The sequence below is a fragment of the Ctenopharyngodon idella genome, chromosome 7 (genome assembly GCF_019924925.1).
Source record: "Ctenopharyngodon idella isolate HZGC_01 chromosome 7, HZGC01, whole genome shotgun sequence".
NCBI lineage: Eukaryota > Metazoa > Chordata > Actinopteri > Cypriniformes > Xenocyprididae > Ctenopharyngodon > Ctenopharyngodon idella.
Genome location: NC_067226.1, coordinates 24079226 through 24095116, shown reverse-complemented (window position 1 = coordinate 24095116; position 15891 = coordinate 24079226). Strand labels below are relative to the sequence as shown.

Genomic DNA, 15891 nt, shown 5'->3' with positions numbered 1-15891 from the left:
TATGCTCATTCATGACCTAGGGAGCTGATTGAGACGCACCCTTGGTCACTTTCCCTAAATGATCAGCATTCATTGCTTCATTATGGCTTTAGGGCTTTAAGCATGACTCATTGGGCCAGGGTAGTACAACACTGCCACCTAGTGTGTGTGCATATGTCTGTTTATGTGTGCTTATGTGTGCGTATACACGTGTATGTGTGTGAGATAAAGGAAGCAGGAATGCCCTGACCATCTGCTGCACATTAGAAAGAGACCCCCAGCCCAATTCAATTAACATCCACAAGCCCCCTGATTGGGCTCAGAGAGAAAGAGAGAGATGGGAAGAGAGATAAAGGGCATTGCAGGACTTACTACCCTGCAGTAAATATGAGTTTCAGCATTCACTGATGAACTCCCCGCCTGACAGCGGGGCGAATGGAAAAGTCATTGATCGCACACACACACACACACGCAAACGGTAGACTTATTCAAAGAGGTTATGAAATTGCTATGAAACAGAGGGAGAGATAAATAAATACTCTTGATCTATGAGCATGTTTGAAGTTCCATTAAAAAAAAATTAAACATTTACAATGGAAGTACAGAGGGAATCTTTAGTTGGTGATTCTCTTTATTTATCCTTATTGCTGTTTATCTTTTATATAAGTCATCTAAATCTGGCAAAACTTTACAGGATGTCCCTTATTTTATTTTTATTTATGTTTTGTAATGTTTTAACAAGCATTTTAGTGCCCAGCCTTTTGTTTTATTTATTTATTTTTGATTAGTCTCTAGTAATTATAATTAAAGTAATTATAATTAAAAATGATTTTATGTCCTAATCAGAATCAGAAATTAGTCATGGCTCAAAGCAAAAATGACGTTGGAAATGACAAAAAAGTATTAGATATGTTAATGTGAATAGCATAGTAAATTCATCTTTTCTTGTCTATCTAACATATATTAAAAAAAAAAAAAAAAATGTCCTGTCCTGTTCTCCATGTACATATTATGTACTTAATATAGTAATTGCAATAACTGGGTAATAACAAGGTACTAACCCTGAACCTACCCTTAAACCTAACCTTGACACATGCAGTTACCTTATATTTCCCAGTACTTTCTTGTACTGTACTTGTACAACCTTTTTTCATATTTGACGGGTTTAGTGTCTTTGTAGACACTGTAGTGACTGTAGTTGTGAAATATCTGTATTTACTGTCTCAGAGGCAACTACTGGTGAAGGTTTAACTAATATAAAGTGGGTTTTGATGAAAAAAAAATTAAATTAGCTTTGAAAACACTTGATATGAAGAAATCCCTTCCAAACACTCTAAAACAGTGATTATATTAAGATCCACTGTGACAGACAGCAGAGAGCCGCAGAATCCTAAATAGGGACCAGTCTAATTTATGTTAAAGTGTTTATTTTATTGATATCTTGCTCATTATTTGCAGATACTTTTGTATTATATGGTGATGTTGATTTTATAGGTAACAGCCATAATTGTGCACAGAATTTGCTTTAGTTTGTTAGGTTCAAGTAATTGTCAAAAATGGACAACACACCTAATTTTACACAGTTAGAGAAAAAATTGCCAACATAAAGGTGAAAATCAATTCCAATTAGCAAATATTGCTTCTTTTTTTTTTTTTTTTTTGGAGGTCATTTAGCCATTGGTCCTTTAGCTAGTTATATGTGCTTATGTATTTGTGAGTTATCTGATAATTATGTCGCAGTAGTAATGTAGTCAGGGATTCAGCCTGCAGTGAAGACAAACAGTTAGATGATGTGATGAGAGTGATGGATATGACAGATGCACTGATGTGTGTGTGTCTGTGTGTGTGTATGAGCGATACCAAGAGAATGAATCCTCTCATCACTGCACCTTTCCCACTGTTAATGTTCATATGTGTGTGAGGCAGAGTCAGAGCAAAAGAAAGAGTTGAGAGTGCAGGAGATTGAGCAGGGCTCCGGTGATTGGTCTGAATGAGAGGCCTGCGGCAGGCGGGTGGAATGTGTGATCACTTATAGCAGAGGTGATAATTTACAGCCTTTCTGAGTGTGTGAGAGAGACACCGTCTTTCATAGCAGCCGTGCTGTATTGCTTCCATCCATATTTAACAATATCTTTGTTTTTTTGATAGCAGTGGTAAACTATAATAGACAAAAACACCAATATATAAAAGAAAATTTAAGTAGATAAATCAAATAATATACGTTTACTGTATCTATTGGGTATGCTGCCATTCAAAAGTTTGGGGATGGTAAGATTTTTTTCAAAATGTTTTTGAAAGTCTCTTATGCTCACCATTTATATGATCAAGCACACAGTAAAAAGAGTAATATTGTGAAATATTATTACAATTTAAAATAACTATTTTCTATTTTAATGTTTTAGAATGTAATGTTAAAGAATGTAATTAGAATGTAATTCTTGCAATGGCAAAGCTGATTTTTCAGCATCCAGTCTTCAGTGTCACATGATCCTTCAGAAATCATTCTAATATGCTGATTTGCTGCTCAAGAAAAAATTCTTATTATTATCAATGTTGATAATAAGATTTTTTTTAATACTTTCGTGGGAACATGACATTTTTGAGGATTCTTTGATAAATAGAAAATTCAAAAGAGCAGCATTTTAAAAATAGAAACCTTTTAGAAACTTTATAAATATCTTTACTGTCACTTTAAATCAGTTTAATGCATTATATGAATAAAAGTATTAAAAAGTATTAACGATAGTGTATTTATACAACACCTGTTAAAAAGTGTTGAGCCACCTTCACAGATAAAGGATTTGCATTTTTCTTTAAGTTCTTCCACAACCAAACAATTGCCAATTTTAATCACATTTTATACATTGATCAGTAATGTTGGGATTAGAGTTATGAAGTATGTCTGGAGTTATAGACACCCTTTATAATCCACTTATACTGTAATAGCTTGAGGCTCATATTAACTGCCTGGATGTGGGGATTTTAAACAGGTTTTCTACCATTCATCTTCAGATATATCCTGTTATATTCTGATGTATGTTTTTAATGCTTTCTTTGATGATCATAATCCAAAACTTTGTCAGCGGAGGAGCTCATCATGTGTCATTTATTCATATACTGTAACATGTAGAAACACTTTCTTCTTTCTCAACCATCATCATTTGCGTTTATTGTGCTGTATTTTTATGGTGGCTTCAGGGCAAAACACCAAGTCTTCTTAAGTGCACTTAAACTTGATTAAAGCTACATTATGATTCACAAGGTTTTTATGTCGTGTTCCAATTATATTAATTAACATATTTAAATGGAACATAATAGAATATAATTTGTGATCAGTAAGATTTTCTTTAAAGAAATGAATACTTTAATTTAATGCATCTTTGCTGAATAAGTAATGACAATAAAGACATTTATAATGTTACAAAAAATGTAAATTTTAAAAACTGTTCTTTTGAAGAATCCTGAAAAATGTTTCCTTAAAAATATTAAGGAAATCAGCATATTAGAATGATTTCTGAAGGATCATGTGACACTGAAGACTGGAGTAATGATGCTGAAATTTCAGCATTCATTGCCAGCACAAGAATAAATTACATATTAAAATAGAAAACAGTTATTTTAAATTGTAATAATATTTCACAACGTTACTGTTTTTGCTGTGTTTTGGATCAAATAAATGCAACATTGGTGAGCATAGGAGACATTTTTGTGAAAACACAAAAAAATTTACTGACCCCAAACCAATGTAATTTAGATATTTAAAAATATTTAATCTAATTTAATTATACAGTGTTTTTTTTTTTGTTTTGTTTTGTTTTTTTATACAGAAAGTGTTCATGAGACAATGTCTTTGTGCTCTAACCTGTTGATCTCATTCCTAAAATGTTCATGAAATGCTACTGCAAGTTCAGCTAATATCAGTCATTACAGACAGAGTAGTTCACCTCCACCATAAATGCTCTTGGACTTCACTTGTGTTTTTTCCTCAGGCGCTGCTTCAGTGATGTGTGTCGAATGCTATATGTGTCTGTCATGTTGCCTGGACTCAAAAACAGACAGATTATTCCTCTGAGTATGTGGCTATAGGTGCCGCAGGCGAGAGATTGTGCCTCGTTTCATGCTGTCGCTCTGGAGGTCAGGTGGCCCACGACTGTCACTCACCTCCTCTTATTCTCTCCTTCTCTCTGCAACTCTCTTCTCCTTTCTTCTTTCTCTCTTTCCTCAGTAATGCACTACAAATAAAACTTGCTCCTTCCCATCAGCCCTGTGCTCCCTCCCAGTCTTTGTCCTCCCTCTGAGAGAAAGAGAGAGTGTGAAGATGTTGTTTTAAGCTATTTGCACTCATCTTTTTCACTTTTTTATTATCTTATCCCGCCTTTGTGTCCTTCACTAACTGACATTGCTGTTCTGGATGTGCAAAGTGTGTGTGTCCTCCGTTGCTCATATGCACACACTCTGCATGCAGGGGCATCGGTTAGAGCTTGGGGAGATGGAGAGGCAGAGACAAACAGAGATGAATGACACGCACACACACACACACACACACCTGCGGCTTCAATTTGAGAAATCAAGAGATGTGTGACATGTTTTGTGCCTGTGAGAGAGTAAAACACAATGTGTGTCTCTTTCCTTTGGGTTTGTGTGCTCGTGGTAATGTATTTGAGTGTGTCTGAGTGTGTGTTTGTGCGTGTGCATGCGGACATCAGGTGCCGGCAGTCACCGCTCATCCCCGCAGTGAGGATATAGCCATGCCGTTGGCATGGAGACGGCTGCGGCAGCGCGTGAGGCTGCTGCCATGGCAACGCAGTATGCCAAGGAGGGGGGTCGAGAGCCACTGCTGTTCACTTTGTCCTCTCTTTTGTTTGCTTCATACATCTAGCTATGTGCGCGAGATAGAAAGGGATGTGTGATAGTTTGCCGAAATTATTAACAGACTGAACCTTGAGCTCTTTATATTACCTTCATTTATTTCAGGTGTATTGTGAATGTGCCTTTTATAAATATGCTTTGTGTCTGTGTACATGTTTGGCTATACTTATAAGGGTCAGATTTTTGAAAATGTCTTCACAAATATAGTAAACCTCATCAAAAATTGGTGTTTGAAGCAGGCCTGGGTGTTTTAAATGCTCATAAATCAGCTAAATCATGTTTTGATAGACTGTCCAATGTCAACAGGTTGTGCCGTGAGGGTTAGATTGTGAGGGTAAGGTTTAATAAATACTGTTATCTTAGTATGAAAACCACTGCATCTGTCCATGGTTCTCAACCTTCCACTGTCCATGACAATATTCAAAGGATCCCATGTAGGCTAAAATATTTCTTCTGTAAAGGTTTTGAAAAAATAAAATAATTTTAATTTATTTTAAATAATTAAATTCCACAATTCTAGGCATTTCAAAAACCTAGTATTAAAGGGTTAGTTCACCCAAAAATGAAAAATTTCTGTCATTAAGTACTTACCCTCATGGCGTCCCAAACCTGTAAGTCCTTTGTTCATCTAAAAAATATCTTAACACAAATTAATATATTTTTGATGAAATCCGAGGGTTTCTGAACCACAAATGCGTGTGATGCTTACGCAGGAGCCGGCCAATACCGAGTCAGCATTCTGACGTAGAACCTGGAAATGCTGCCCTGCGTTCACTACGTCAACAGCGTAGGAGAATGACAGGGGAGAGAAGAAATTGTTGAAGTCGTTATTTTTGTTTTTGCGCACAAAAAGTATTCTTATTGCTTCATAACATTAAGGTTGAACCACTGTAGTCACATGGACTATTTTAACGACGTCTTTACAACCTTTCTGGACCTCAAAAGGTGCTTAAGCTCAAAAGGTGCTAATATCTTAATTTGTGTTCCGAAGATGAACGAAGGTCTTACTGTTTTGGAACGACATGAGGGTGAGAAATTAATAAAATTTCATTTTTGGGTGAACTAACCCTTTAAGTGTATTTTAATGACCAAAGGATTTACATGATGTTGTTCAGTTGTTCATGATTATTGAAAGTCACAAATAGCAGTTTCTGCCCAATAAAATATTTTAGAACCTGTTTTAAAAAAACACCTGTTGTTTTCAGAGGCCCAAACTGAGCAAAAATATGCAATTTGGTCACGTTGTTGATATTTATATGACCAAAAAGTAAGATGCAATTCTGATAGCTTGTAATGCAAATCACTGAGATCTTTATAACAGTCTAGCAGACTACTTACATAAGATACATATAAATATCAGTTGTCACTATATCTCCCAATAATACAGGTATGTCTTAGTAAGATGATATTGAAATGTTAATTTATGATTAAAACGCTGTAGTTTTTATTTGTCGGAGGCAAAACATATAATGCAATGCAATGCAATGATTATTGGGAGATGTACAAATAAATGTTCCTCAAAAGCCTTATAGATCATACTTTAATTTGATTTTTCAAAAAAAGAAAAAATGTATGGATAATCAAGTACCTAAGTGTTCATCTTGAAATATGACTTAAAATATAAAAGTTATTCTTACATTTACTTTATAAAATAAGATAAAGTTTCACAGCAAAAAGACACGTGAACCATGACCTGAAGAGAGACGTTTTTAGAATTTTACTAAAAGACTTTTTACTTGCTAAAAAAGAATGAAACATCAATCAGACGACAGAAGGAATGTTGTATATTGTGTTTTCAGCAAAGTATCATTTGGATAGTTAAGAGGCCTTAGAAATGTGCTTATCAAATATGATACAGTAGGCTTTAAAGTGTTAGTTCACCCAAAAATGAAATTTCTGGCATTAATTCCTCACCTTCGTTCATCTTCAGAACACAAATTAAGATATTTTAGATGAAATCCAAGAGCTTTCTGACCTCCCTATGGACAGCAATGTCATGACCGATTTTAAGGCCCAGAAAGGTAGTAGACATTGTTAAAATAGTCCATGTGACTACAGTGGTTCAACCTTAATGTTATGAAGCGACAAGAATACTTTTTGTGTGCAAAAACAACAAAAATAACAACTTTATTCAACAATTTATTCTCTTTCCTGTCAGTCTCCTATGCTGTTCACATTGTAAACACAGTGCAGTGCTTCTGGGTTCTACGTCAGAACACCAGCTGACGACAACATAAAGGTTGAACCACTGTATAGGAACTATTTTAATGAGGGTGAGTAATTAATGACAGAAATTTCATTTTTGGGTGAACTAACCCTTTAAATGACAGTTATTGAAAGAACAAATGCAAATAAGAAATATGGCTTGATTTTTAGCTGTTTTAGCTTATTTTAAGACTTATTATTTTAATGAAACCATTTTGTGGTTCCCTGGTTGAGAACCCCTGGTCTATGACAGGTTCTTACAAATATGTCTTCTAAACTGTGTGTGCATGTTTGTGTTTGTACTCAGGGGGACAGAGGAAGTGTTCCAGGCTCTGGAGGATAACCAGGTGACACTCTCTGTTATGAAAGCATCTCGTTTCGCCAAAGCATTCGAAAAGGAAGTTGACCACTGGGAACGCTGTTTGTCTCTGGTGTTGGAAGTCATTGAAATGATCCTCACTGTACAAAGGCAGTGGATGTATCTAGAGGTACGCACACACATACACAGCACTTCCTACAGTTTTATATAGCACATTACTCATTCAAATGTTTCTCTTATGCTTTGAAAGTCTGTGGTTACATTATCCAGGTATATACACAACACACTCCTGACCTTCCTCACACCTGGCTCTTTCTTAATAAACACCAGTCACAATGCCTTGCATTAGATTACAGAGGGGTCCACTCTCTACATGTGATGCAAACTCACTGTAAAAGATCTCACACACACTCATAACAGAGTTCAGAGGTACACATCTGTTCTCTTGCAGCTGATGAGGAGAGTAAACAGTGGCTGTCAGCCTGGATATCCTGTGTGTACGAGTGTTTGTAAACATACCTGTGATGGCTCCAACCAAGCACCACACTGCTTCATCTTCCCTTCTGTGCTTCTCTTAATTTCAGTTGTCTGCTACCACATTCTTTCTCTTTTCTTTCAATAGAACATCTTTCTGGCAGATGACATACGTAAGCAGTTGGTTCGTGAGACGGCAGAGTTTGATGACGTCAACTCCAGTTGGAAGATCATCATGGACCGACTCGACAACGACAAAAATGCTCTCAGAGGAACACACCACCCAGGTAATAAAGGGATGGTGCTGGACATCACCAACATCAGTGGTTGTAAAAAAAAATGCTTTACTGTAGAAAGTCAGTTCAGTTGACAGCTATCTTGGCAACACTCCTGGGCAGATGGATGAAACATGTCCAGGTCACCTGGAAAAATTTCTATTTTGCATAAAGAAAATAAAGCAGGTTATGAGTTTTGCATTGCAGAATTATTTTAATGACAATCAAGCACAAACATAATTTCAAGCATCTTACTTTCTTTGCAGCTTCCATCATTCTCATTACTGTAGTACAGGGATTCCCAGACTTTTTGTCAGTCAAACCTTTTTTATCTAAAATATTAACTTAAAGTACCCTCTGAGATTAAAATTATAGTTCATATTTCAATAATTTAACAACAAATTTGCATGTTCATGGTTCTCTGATGTTGGTTAATGGTCACATGACATGCAGGTAAACAAATACGTTTTTATAGTAAGTGTATTATTTTGATTTATTTTTGTTTTTAAATATTTTATTTATTTTTATGATTTAATTAATAGCTTTTTTCATTATCTTATCAACCCCCTACAGTTCCCTTGTGTTTTTTTTTTTTATTAGTGTGGGAAAAAGTGTACAGTAAATTCAGAGCAACTGCAAAGTACAAATACTCATCTGCAAAGTACAAATAATCATCTCTTTACACACACACACACACACACACACACACACACAGGTTTGTTTTGCTGTCTTAGTGAGGACATTCCATAAATATGAGGACTCATGAAATGAAACGTAATACCAGTGTAATACCCATGTCATTATACAAATTTGTGTTCTCATAAATGTTTATGTAAACCACAAAAAATCATAAATCACAAAACGCGCACACACACACACACACACACACACACACACACACACACACACACATACATAGACGCATATATATGGGGAAATGGGTTTAATTTTCATGAAAATAGTCTCACAATGCGAAAAATATCTATCTATCTATCTATCTATCTATCTATCTATCTATCTATCTATCTATCTATCTGTCTGTCTGTCTGTCTGTCTGTCTATCTGCCTGCCTGTCTGTCTGTCTGTCTGTCTACATATATATACACTGCTTAAAAAAATTATTTGACCACCTGTCATAATAAAGAGAAAACATGAATATTTTAGGATTTTTTTTTTTTTTGAAAACTTGTTTAAAACAAAAAATTGTATTGTGATTTATTAGGCAAATAACAAACTGAAACAACTAAATAGTCTTTATTCACACATAATAACCAAAACTTTATATTTTGTATTTTGTGTCCTTTGGCAACAGCTTGCATTCTTGCTGACATTGTTTTATGTACTTTTCCACAGTCTCTGTTGTTATTGACTTCCAAATAGTTTCTATTTGTTCCCAAAGACTTGCTTTTGATGAAACGTTTGTGCTATGTATCATTGAATCCGCTAAATCCCAAATTTGTTCAATAGGATTTAAGTCCTGACTTTGACTTGGCAAATCCATCAGTTCCACTAATCCAGATTCTTTTTTTCTTGGTCAAATAGTCTCTGCACAGTTTTGACGTAATGATTTTGGTAATCACCAATACTTGTTAGTTAAGGGCAGCTGTGTCACAAACCTTACATTGGGTGGTGGTCTAATAAATTTGTTAGGCACTGTATATATATATATATATATATATATATTTAGAACAATAACGAAGGGAACCCCTATTTGTTTGTCCCAGATAGGTTTTTGACAGTTATTGGGCGATATCATATCACATATGCATATCACATCAGGCAAAATGTTTAGTATTGTATAGGTTGTTCTAATGCACTTGCATATTCTAGAGGAAACCAGTAGTAAACATCTAATAATAAAGCTCTTTAGATTGAAAGGAGGGACTTCCTTTTCTACAGTCAACAGAGCATTGCAAGGAAGAACAGGCAATAAAGGACACATGTATGTTCCTTTTTTCTGTTGTCTCAGGTCTTCTAGAGAAGCTCTTAGAAATGAACACTAGGTTAGAGGAAATTCAGAAGTCGTTGGACATGTACCTGGAGACCAAACGGCAGGTCTTTCCTCGATTTTACTTTCTGTCTAACGATGACCTCCTGGAGATCCTGGGCCAGTCACGCAACCCTGATGCTGTGCAGCCACACCTCAAGAAGTGCTTTGACAACATCAAAAGTCTTCGCATCAACAAGGTACATACACTCTAGTTCTGGGTGACATGACCAAAATCTTATACTGTATGAGCAATTTAGCAGTTTTATGTCATGTCATTGGTATACATGATTTTCCATTTCAGAAATGTACGGGAATAAGTATGAATATTTAAATAATCTGATTGTATGTGTGCGTATAGGTTGGGATCAGTAACAGCAAGTCAGAGGCCAGTGGGATGTTCTCAGCTGATGGGGAGTTTGTTGAGTTCACTCATCCTGTTCTTCTGGAGGGGCCAGTGGAGGTGTGTTTCCAACCTACAGTCTAACACAGCCTTTCTTGACAAATGCATTTTTCATTGAGCTTCTCCTCTTGTATGTGTAGGCGTGGTTGTGTGATGTCGAGCGAACCATGCGCTGGACTCTGAAGGACTGTCTGAAGAACTGCTCTATGGCTCTCAAGAAGATGCCAGGAAAGAGGGGCAAATGGGTGCGAGACTGGCCAGGACAGGTGTGTGTGCACTGTGTGTACGGTATCTCTGTCTGTGTACGTGCACCAATTACACAGCAACATGCGCTTTGCTTGTCTTTACAGATGTTGCTCACAGCCAGTCAAATCCAGTGGACCACAGATGTCACCAGAGCCCTCATGACCAGTAAAGAGAGAGCAGATAAATCTGCGCTTAAATCACTAAAAAAGAAACAGGTGAGAGGAGCTGAGCATTTACAGGTTTGGACTAGTGATTCACAGGTCACCGGTTCAAACACCTGAAAGGGCAATTTATGGATTATATAAAACTATGCAGCCATTGTCCTCTTGGGAAAGAAAGATATTTAGGCCCTAACTGCAACAGGGGACTGTCACAGTAATGACAAAAACTTGTCATGGACTAATTATAGTTAAAGTGCAAAAAATGTAAATGAATATTTTATACTTTCATTTAGTGTCAGATGTGGTGTGTACAGGCTTTAAGTGTGCTAATAATTATATCTAGATAGAATCTGCAGACTTTTCCCCCATTTTCTGTGCCAATTTAGAAGGAAATCTGTAGGATTCTCTGGAATGGATTACAACATGGTGTTAAATAAAGCTGAGAGTACTACACACTTGTTAGTAGCTGAAAGCAAAATAAAATTAGCCCAAATATTTAATTAACAAACACACAAGCAGTAGGGGATTTGTAGAATTTTAGGAATGACAGGTGTTCTGATTCTGCAGAAATCTGCGAAGCTCTCTGTGGAGTCCTGCGGGCACAGATTCAATGCGAGTCTGCTAATAACTGGTGGATGAACTCCATATACACTACTGACTTCACTCAAAAGCCTTTATGGGAAATGAGTTATTCATTTCATGTGTATTTGTACTTGGAGCACAGGATGCACTACATACACAAGTTAATTAAGGACGGCAGCTCAAATGAATTTAATCCAATCACATCTTATAAGCCAAAGCCAGTGAGACACAGAGAATGGCTTAGGCCTGTCTCTGTGTCTTTGAGAGTTGAGATTTAGTCTCAGAGCATGGCTTCTTGGGCTTAAGGATGGTGGGGATTTTTTTGTGGTTAATTTACATTTACATTACACGTCCCAGCTGATGTTTCCCGAGTATGTTTGGAGTAACTGTGGCTAGGTTTGATCTGGAACTCCTGATCCGTAAAATTAGTTTGTGTTGTGTCTGAGTTTATCTCTCTTTAATAATGAATGTTTGCATTGTGATACCCAGGTGTCCATGCTCAGTCAGTACTCTGAAGCCATACGAGGGAACTTATCGAAGCTTCTGCGCTTGAAGATTGTCGCATTGGTCACTGTAGAGGTCCATGCCCGTGATGTCATCAGCAAACTGGCCAAAGCAGGCTGTTGTGACGTCAATGCCTTTGACTGGCTGTGCCAACTCCGCCTGTACTGGGACAAGGTTAGGGGGGAGATGGGCTGAAGGGATTGAGAAAACCTATAGAATAGGGAGAAGGTGATCAACACAGTCTAAATGTCTCTGTCTGTGTGTGTAGGATGTGGATGACTGCGTCATCAAACAGACCAACACACACTTTCGATATGGCTACGAGTACCTGGGCAACTCTGGTCGTCTGGTCATCACCCCCCTCACAGACAGGTAACACATGTGATCAGTGTATTTGAAGGGATTCATATGTATAGTGCAGGTCCTAAAATAACTTATAACTTATATTAACATACACTTTAAAAACTTTGGAATGCATGAAGTCTCAAATAAAATAAATACTGTTTCGTATTACTTCATAAAAAGAATGTAATCATTCTCAATCTTCTTTTTTTGTCCTCCCAAAAATGTATTTTGCCAGTTACTCATCTGTCCATTACAAAAATATTTTAAATGTCATAAGTAATGAAAAAAAAAATGTCATAAACATTTAAATGTCATGAATGTTAAAAAAAAAGAAGAAAGTCCCCCATGGTGGGAAGTTTAGACATACTCTGTTTTCATTATTTTTTATTTCTTTCTCTATTTTCACATTTTGGAATAAAAGTGAAGTCATTATGTGGTTACCAAAAATGAACTGATTGAACAAATCAAAACTCTTATATTTTAGGGTCTTGAAATGAGCTGCTTTTTGTTATAAATGACATCTCTGCACACACTAAACATTCTCTCAATCATCTTTATGAAGGGAAGCTTTTTAAGTTCCCATATACTGTGTGCCAGGCACTTAATTGTCTACTTTAATTCACTTTCTTTTCCAACTCCATCCATTTCAGAAATTTAATTGAATTTATTATTGTTGTTTTTTTATTTTAGTTTTGTAATGAAATTCATATATCATATGTTTGTCAATAAAATAAAAATTTGTCAAGCGTTTTATGAATGAAGCATTAAATCAAAAGGTCTGTGTCCGGTTGCATGAAAACCTTTAAGTGATTTGACTTAAGAGGGGGAAAAATAATAAAGAAAAAAAATTCTTTAGGAACATTGCAACAAACATCTGAACTGTCACCCTTACCTAAGTGTAAATCATGTCAATGGAGAAGCGGTTGCTAAAGTTACAAAATCTCCCACAGTAAACAGGACATAATGGACTGCTGACCTTTACTACAACTATACAGCTGTAATACAATATCTGAATAATACAATATTATTGTTATTGTACTCACTGACTTCACTCTATACCGAAGGATAGATTGTGTTTAGACATTTTACAGTAACAAGTTCATTTTGTTGTTCGACAGCTTTAAAATGCATAATGTATATATCATCCTTAGTAATATTTCTGTTTGCACTGTTGCACCATTTTTTCATACATAAATTTCAAACTCATTGACTGCATTTTGTTCATCCTTAAAGTAAAATTTTGCCTGTATGGTGATTAGATTTACTGATGTAAACTTGAGCACCAAAGTACAGAATGATGTGTCCGGTGTTCTGGTATCTTAGCCGCTGCGCGGTATTGTGACTGGCTTTACAGTACTGGAAACAAGAAACATAAACCAAGTTGGAACAAGGACAAAAAGAGCCATTCTTTTAGAAGAAGACAAAAAAAAACAACAACTCTAAAGCCATTATAATCCATCAGTCACTCTTATGCACATAGCGAAAGCCTGGCATGAGATAATTAATACAAGAAATGTTGCTGTCAAGCGCACAGTGGAAGTAATGGGAAAAAAAGTGAAAACACAGTTGTTCTTATTCAATTTAGTTTTATTTGTATAGCGCTTTTCACAATACACATTGCTTAAAAGCATATCATAAGTTTCATATCTATAATACCTCATTTCGATCAATTAAAATGCACATCGGTACTTAGTCTTTCTCATTTAACACGAAATCAGCCACTATGTTTGAGTTCAGCAGATGACTTAAGGGACCTGTTTTTGTCCCCTAATTTTTTTAGTGTGAAATTGTTAATATTAACTTTGTTGCAACGCATATTTGAAAAAGTAACTTAAATATTTTGTTGTAAATTTAAAAAGTAATGCGTTACTTTACTAATTACTTGAACAAGTAAATACTTAAGCAATTAAGGTGAAATACTTAATGACGACCTTAAGGTACTTTAAGTGGACCCTTTTTTCTCTTGCAAACAATGTTTCACAAAGGGTATCCTTAAACTTGTAACTTGGATTTTCTTAACTTAAGGGCTTTGTTGCAACGCATAACCAGCGTTGGGGAAAGTTACTTTTAAACGTAATGCATTACAATATTGCGTTACTCCCTAAAAAAAGTAACTAATTGTGTTTCTTAGTTACTTTTTTATGAAAAGTAATGCGTTACATTACTTTTGCGTTACTTTTTCTCACCTGGGCTGAGCTTGCTTGTTTGTTTTTTAGTAACAACAAAAAAAGTTCTGTTTTTGGCAAATGCTAAGGTCCTTTCACACCAAAAGTGAAATTAATAAGCCTCAGGCTGAAGGAAATGCACAGATTAAAAAAAAATAGGATACAGGAGAAGGAAGTTCAACACTCTTATTTATCTATTCTAAAGTAATTTTTGCTTATTTGTATGATTGAAATAGATCATTGAAGTTCAGCAGCAAAGACATTAGTTAATAAAGTGAGATTAAATAATACATAAAGTATATTTGTGTAATTTAATACAGTTAATTATTATATGTTTGTGTAAAATTCTAAGTTTGCATTTCACTGTTTTTATTCATTTTGAGAAGTGCTGAATGTTTTTGTGCAAATGAGATGAGTAAATGCATGTTCACATTTAGTCTAGAACTACAATAACCATCATGTTTACACACACAACAGCTCTGCACTTTATTTCTTTCAACATGGGGACACGAGAGCAGTTAGTCAGTAAATGTGAAAAAGTAACTTGCGTTGCTTATTTGAAAAAGTAACTTAAATATTTTGTTGTAAATTAAAAAAGTAATGCGTTACTTTACTAATTACTTGAACAAGTAAATACTTAAGCAATTAAGGTGAAATACTTAATGACGACCTTAAGGTACTTTAAGTGGACCCTTTTTTCTCTTGCAAACAATGTTTCACAAAGGGTATCCTTAAACTTGTAACTTGGATTTTCTTAACTTAAGGGCTTTGTTGCAACCGGTCTCTGATGACCAGCTCCCTCAGAGAGAACACAGTAACATCCATGTGAAGCCTGTAGTAATATGCTCATTCTTGATATGTTTATTTCAGTTCACGTACATTCATAAGAGTGAATTTTACCCAGATTGTCATTATGCATGTAGGAGCATTAACACCATCAAGAAATGTAACCTCCGGCTGAGGTATAATCACCTACGCTCTCATATTATACTATAAGTCTCATATTACTAGAGATATCAATATCCTGTCCTGTGTGACACTCAACTCCTGCATTTGACTGATGTGATCAGCTGTTTTGTAATGATCATAATGGGGACTCTGATGCTGATATCTGACTTCAGCCATTATCCGAGTCATTATGAGTGAGAGACAGGGATCATGTCATTAACCTTATCAGTCAAGATCTTACCGTCCCATCAGTAGAGCACACCTGCACATAGAGGCAGAGAGAGAGAGGAGCTCCAGATGTCTCTGTGTGATAATAGAACAAAAATGTGAATATTTTCTTCTACATGAAATTATGCAGAGATTCTAGCTAGGAAGTGGAGTCATGAGTCAATGGTGGATTTCCTGTTGTGTGCCTTCAGAGGCCGCAAA

The 15891-nt window shown here is 35.8% G+C and overlaps 1 protein-coding gene across 1 annotated transcript in view; it reads left to right on the top strand.

Annotated features, from left to right (window-relative positions):
- dnah2 (dynein, axonemal, heavy chain 2) overlaps positions 1–15891 on the top strand; it is a 170353-nt gene that overhangs the window by 82219 nt on the left and 72243 nt on the right. The window contains exons 29-36 of the mRNA XM_051898662.1: positions 7361–7541; positions 7995–8133; positions 10091–10308; positions 10470–10571; positions 10652–10777; positions 10862–10972; positions 11990–12178; positions 12273–12376. Of these exons, the coding sequence (XP_051754622.1) occupies positions 7361–7541; positions 7995–8133; positions 10091–10308; positions 10470–10571; positions 10652–10777; positions 10862–10972; positions 11990–12178; positions 12273–12376 (1170 nt within the window). The remainder of the gene's footprint in view (positions 1–7360; positions 7542–7994; positions 8134–10090; positions 10309–10469; positions 10572–10651; positions 10778–10861; positions 10973–11989; positions 12179–12272; positions 12377–15891) is intronic.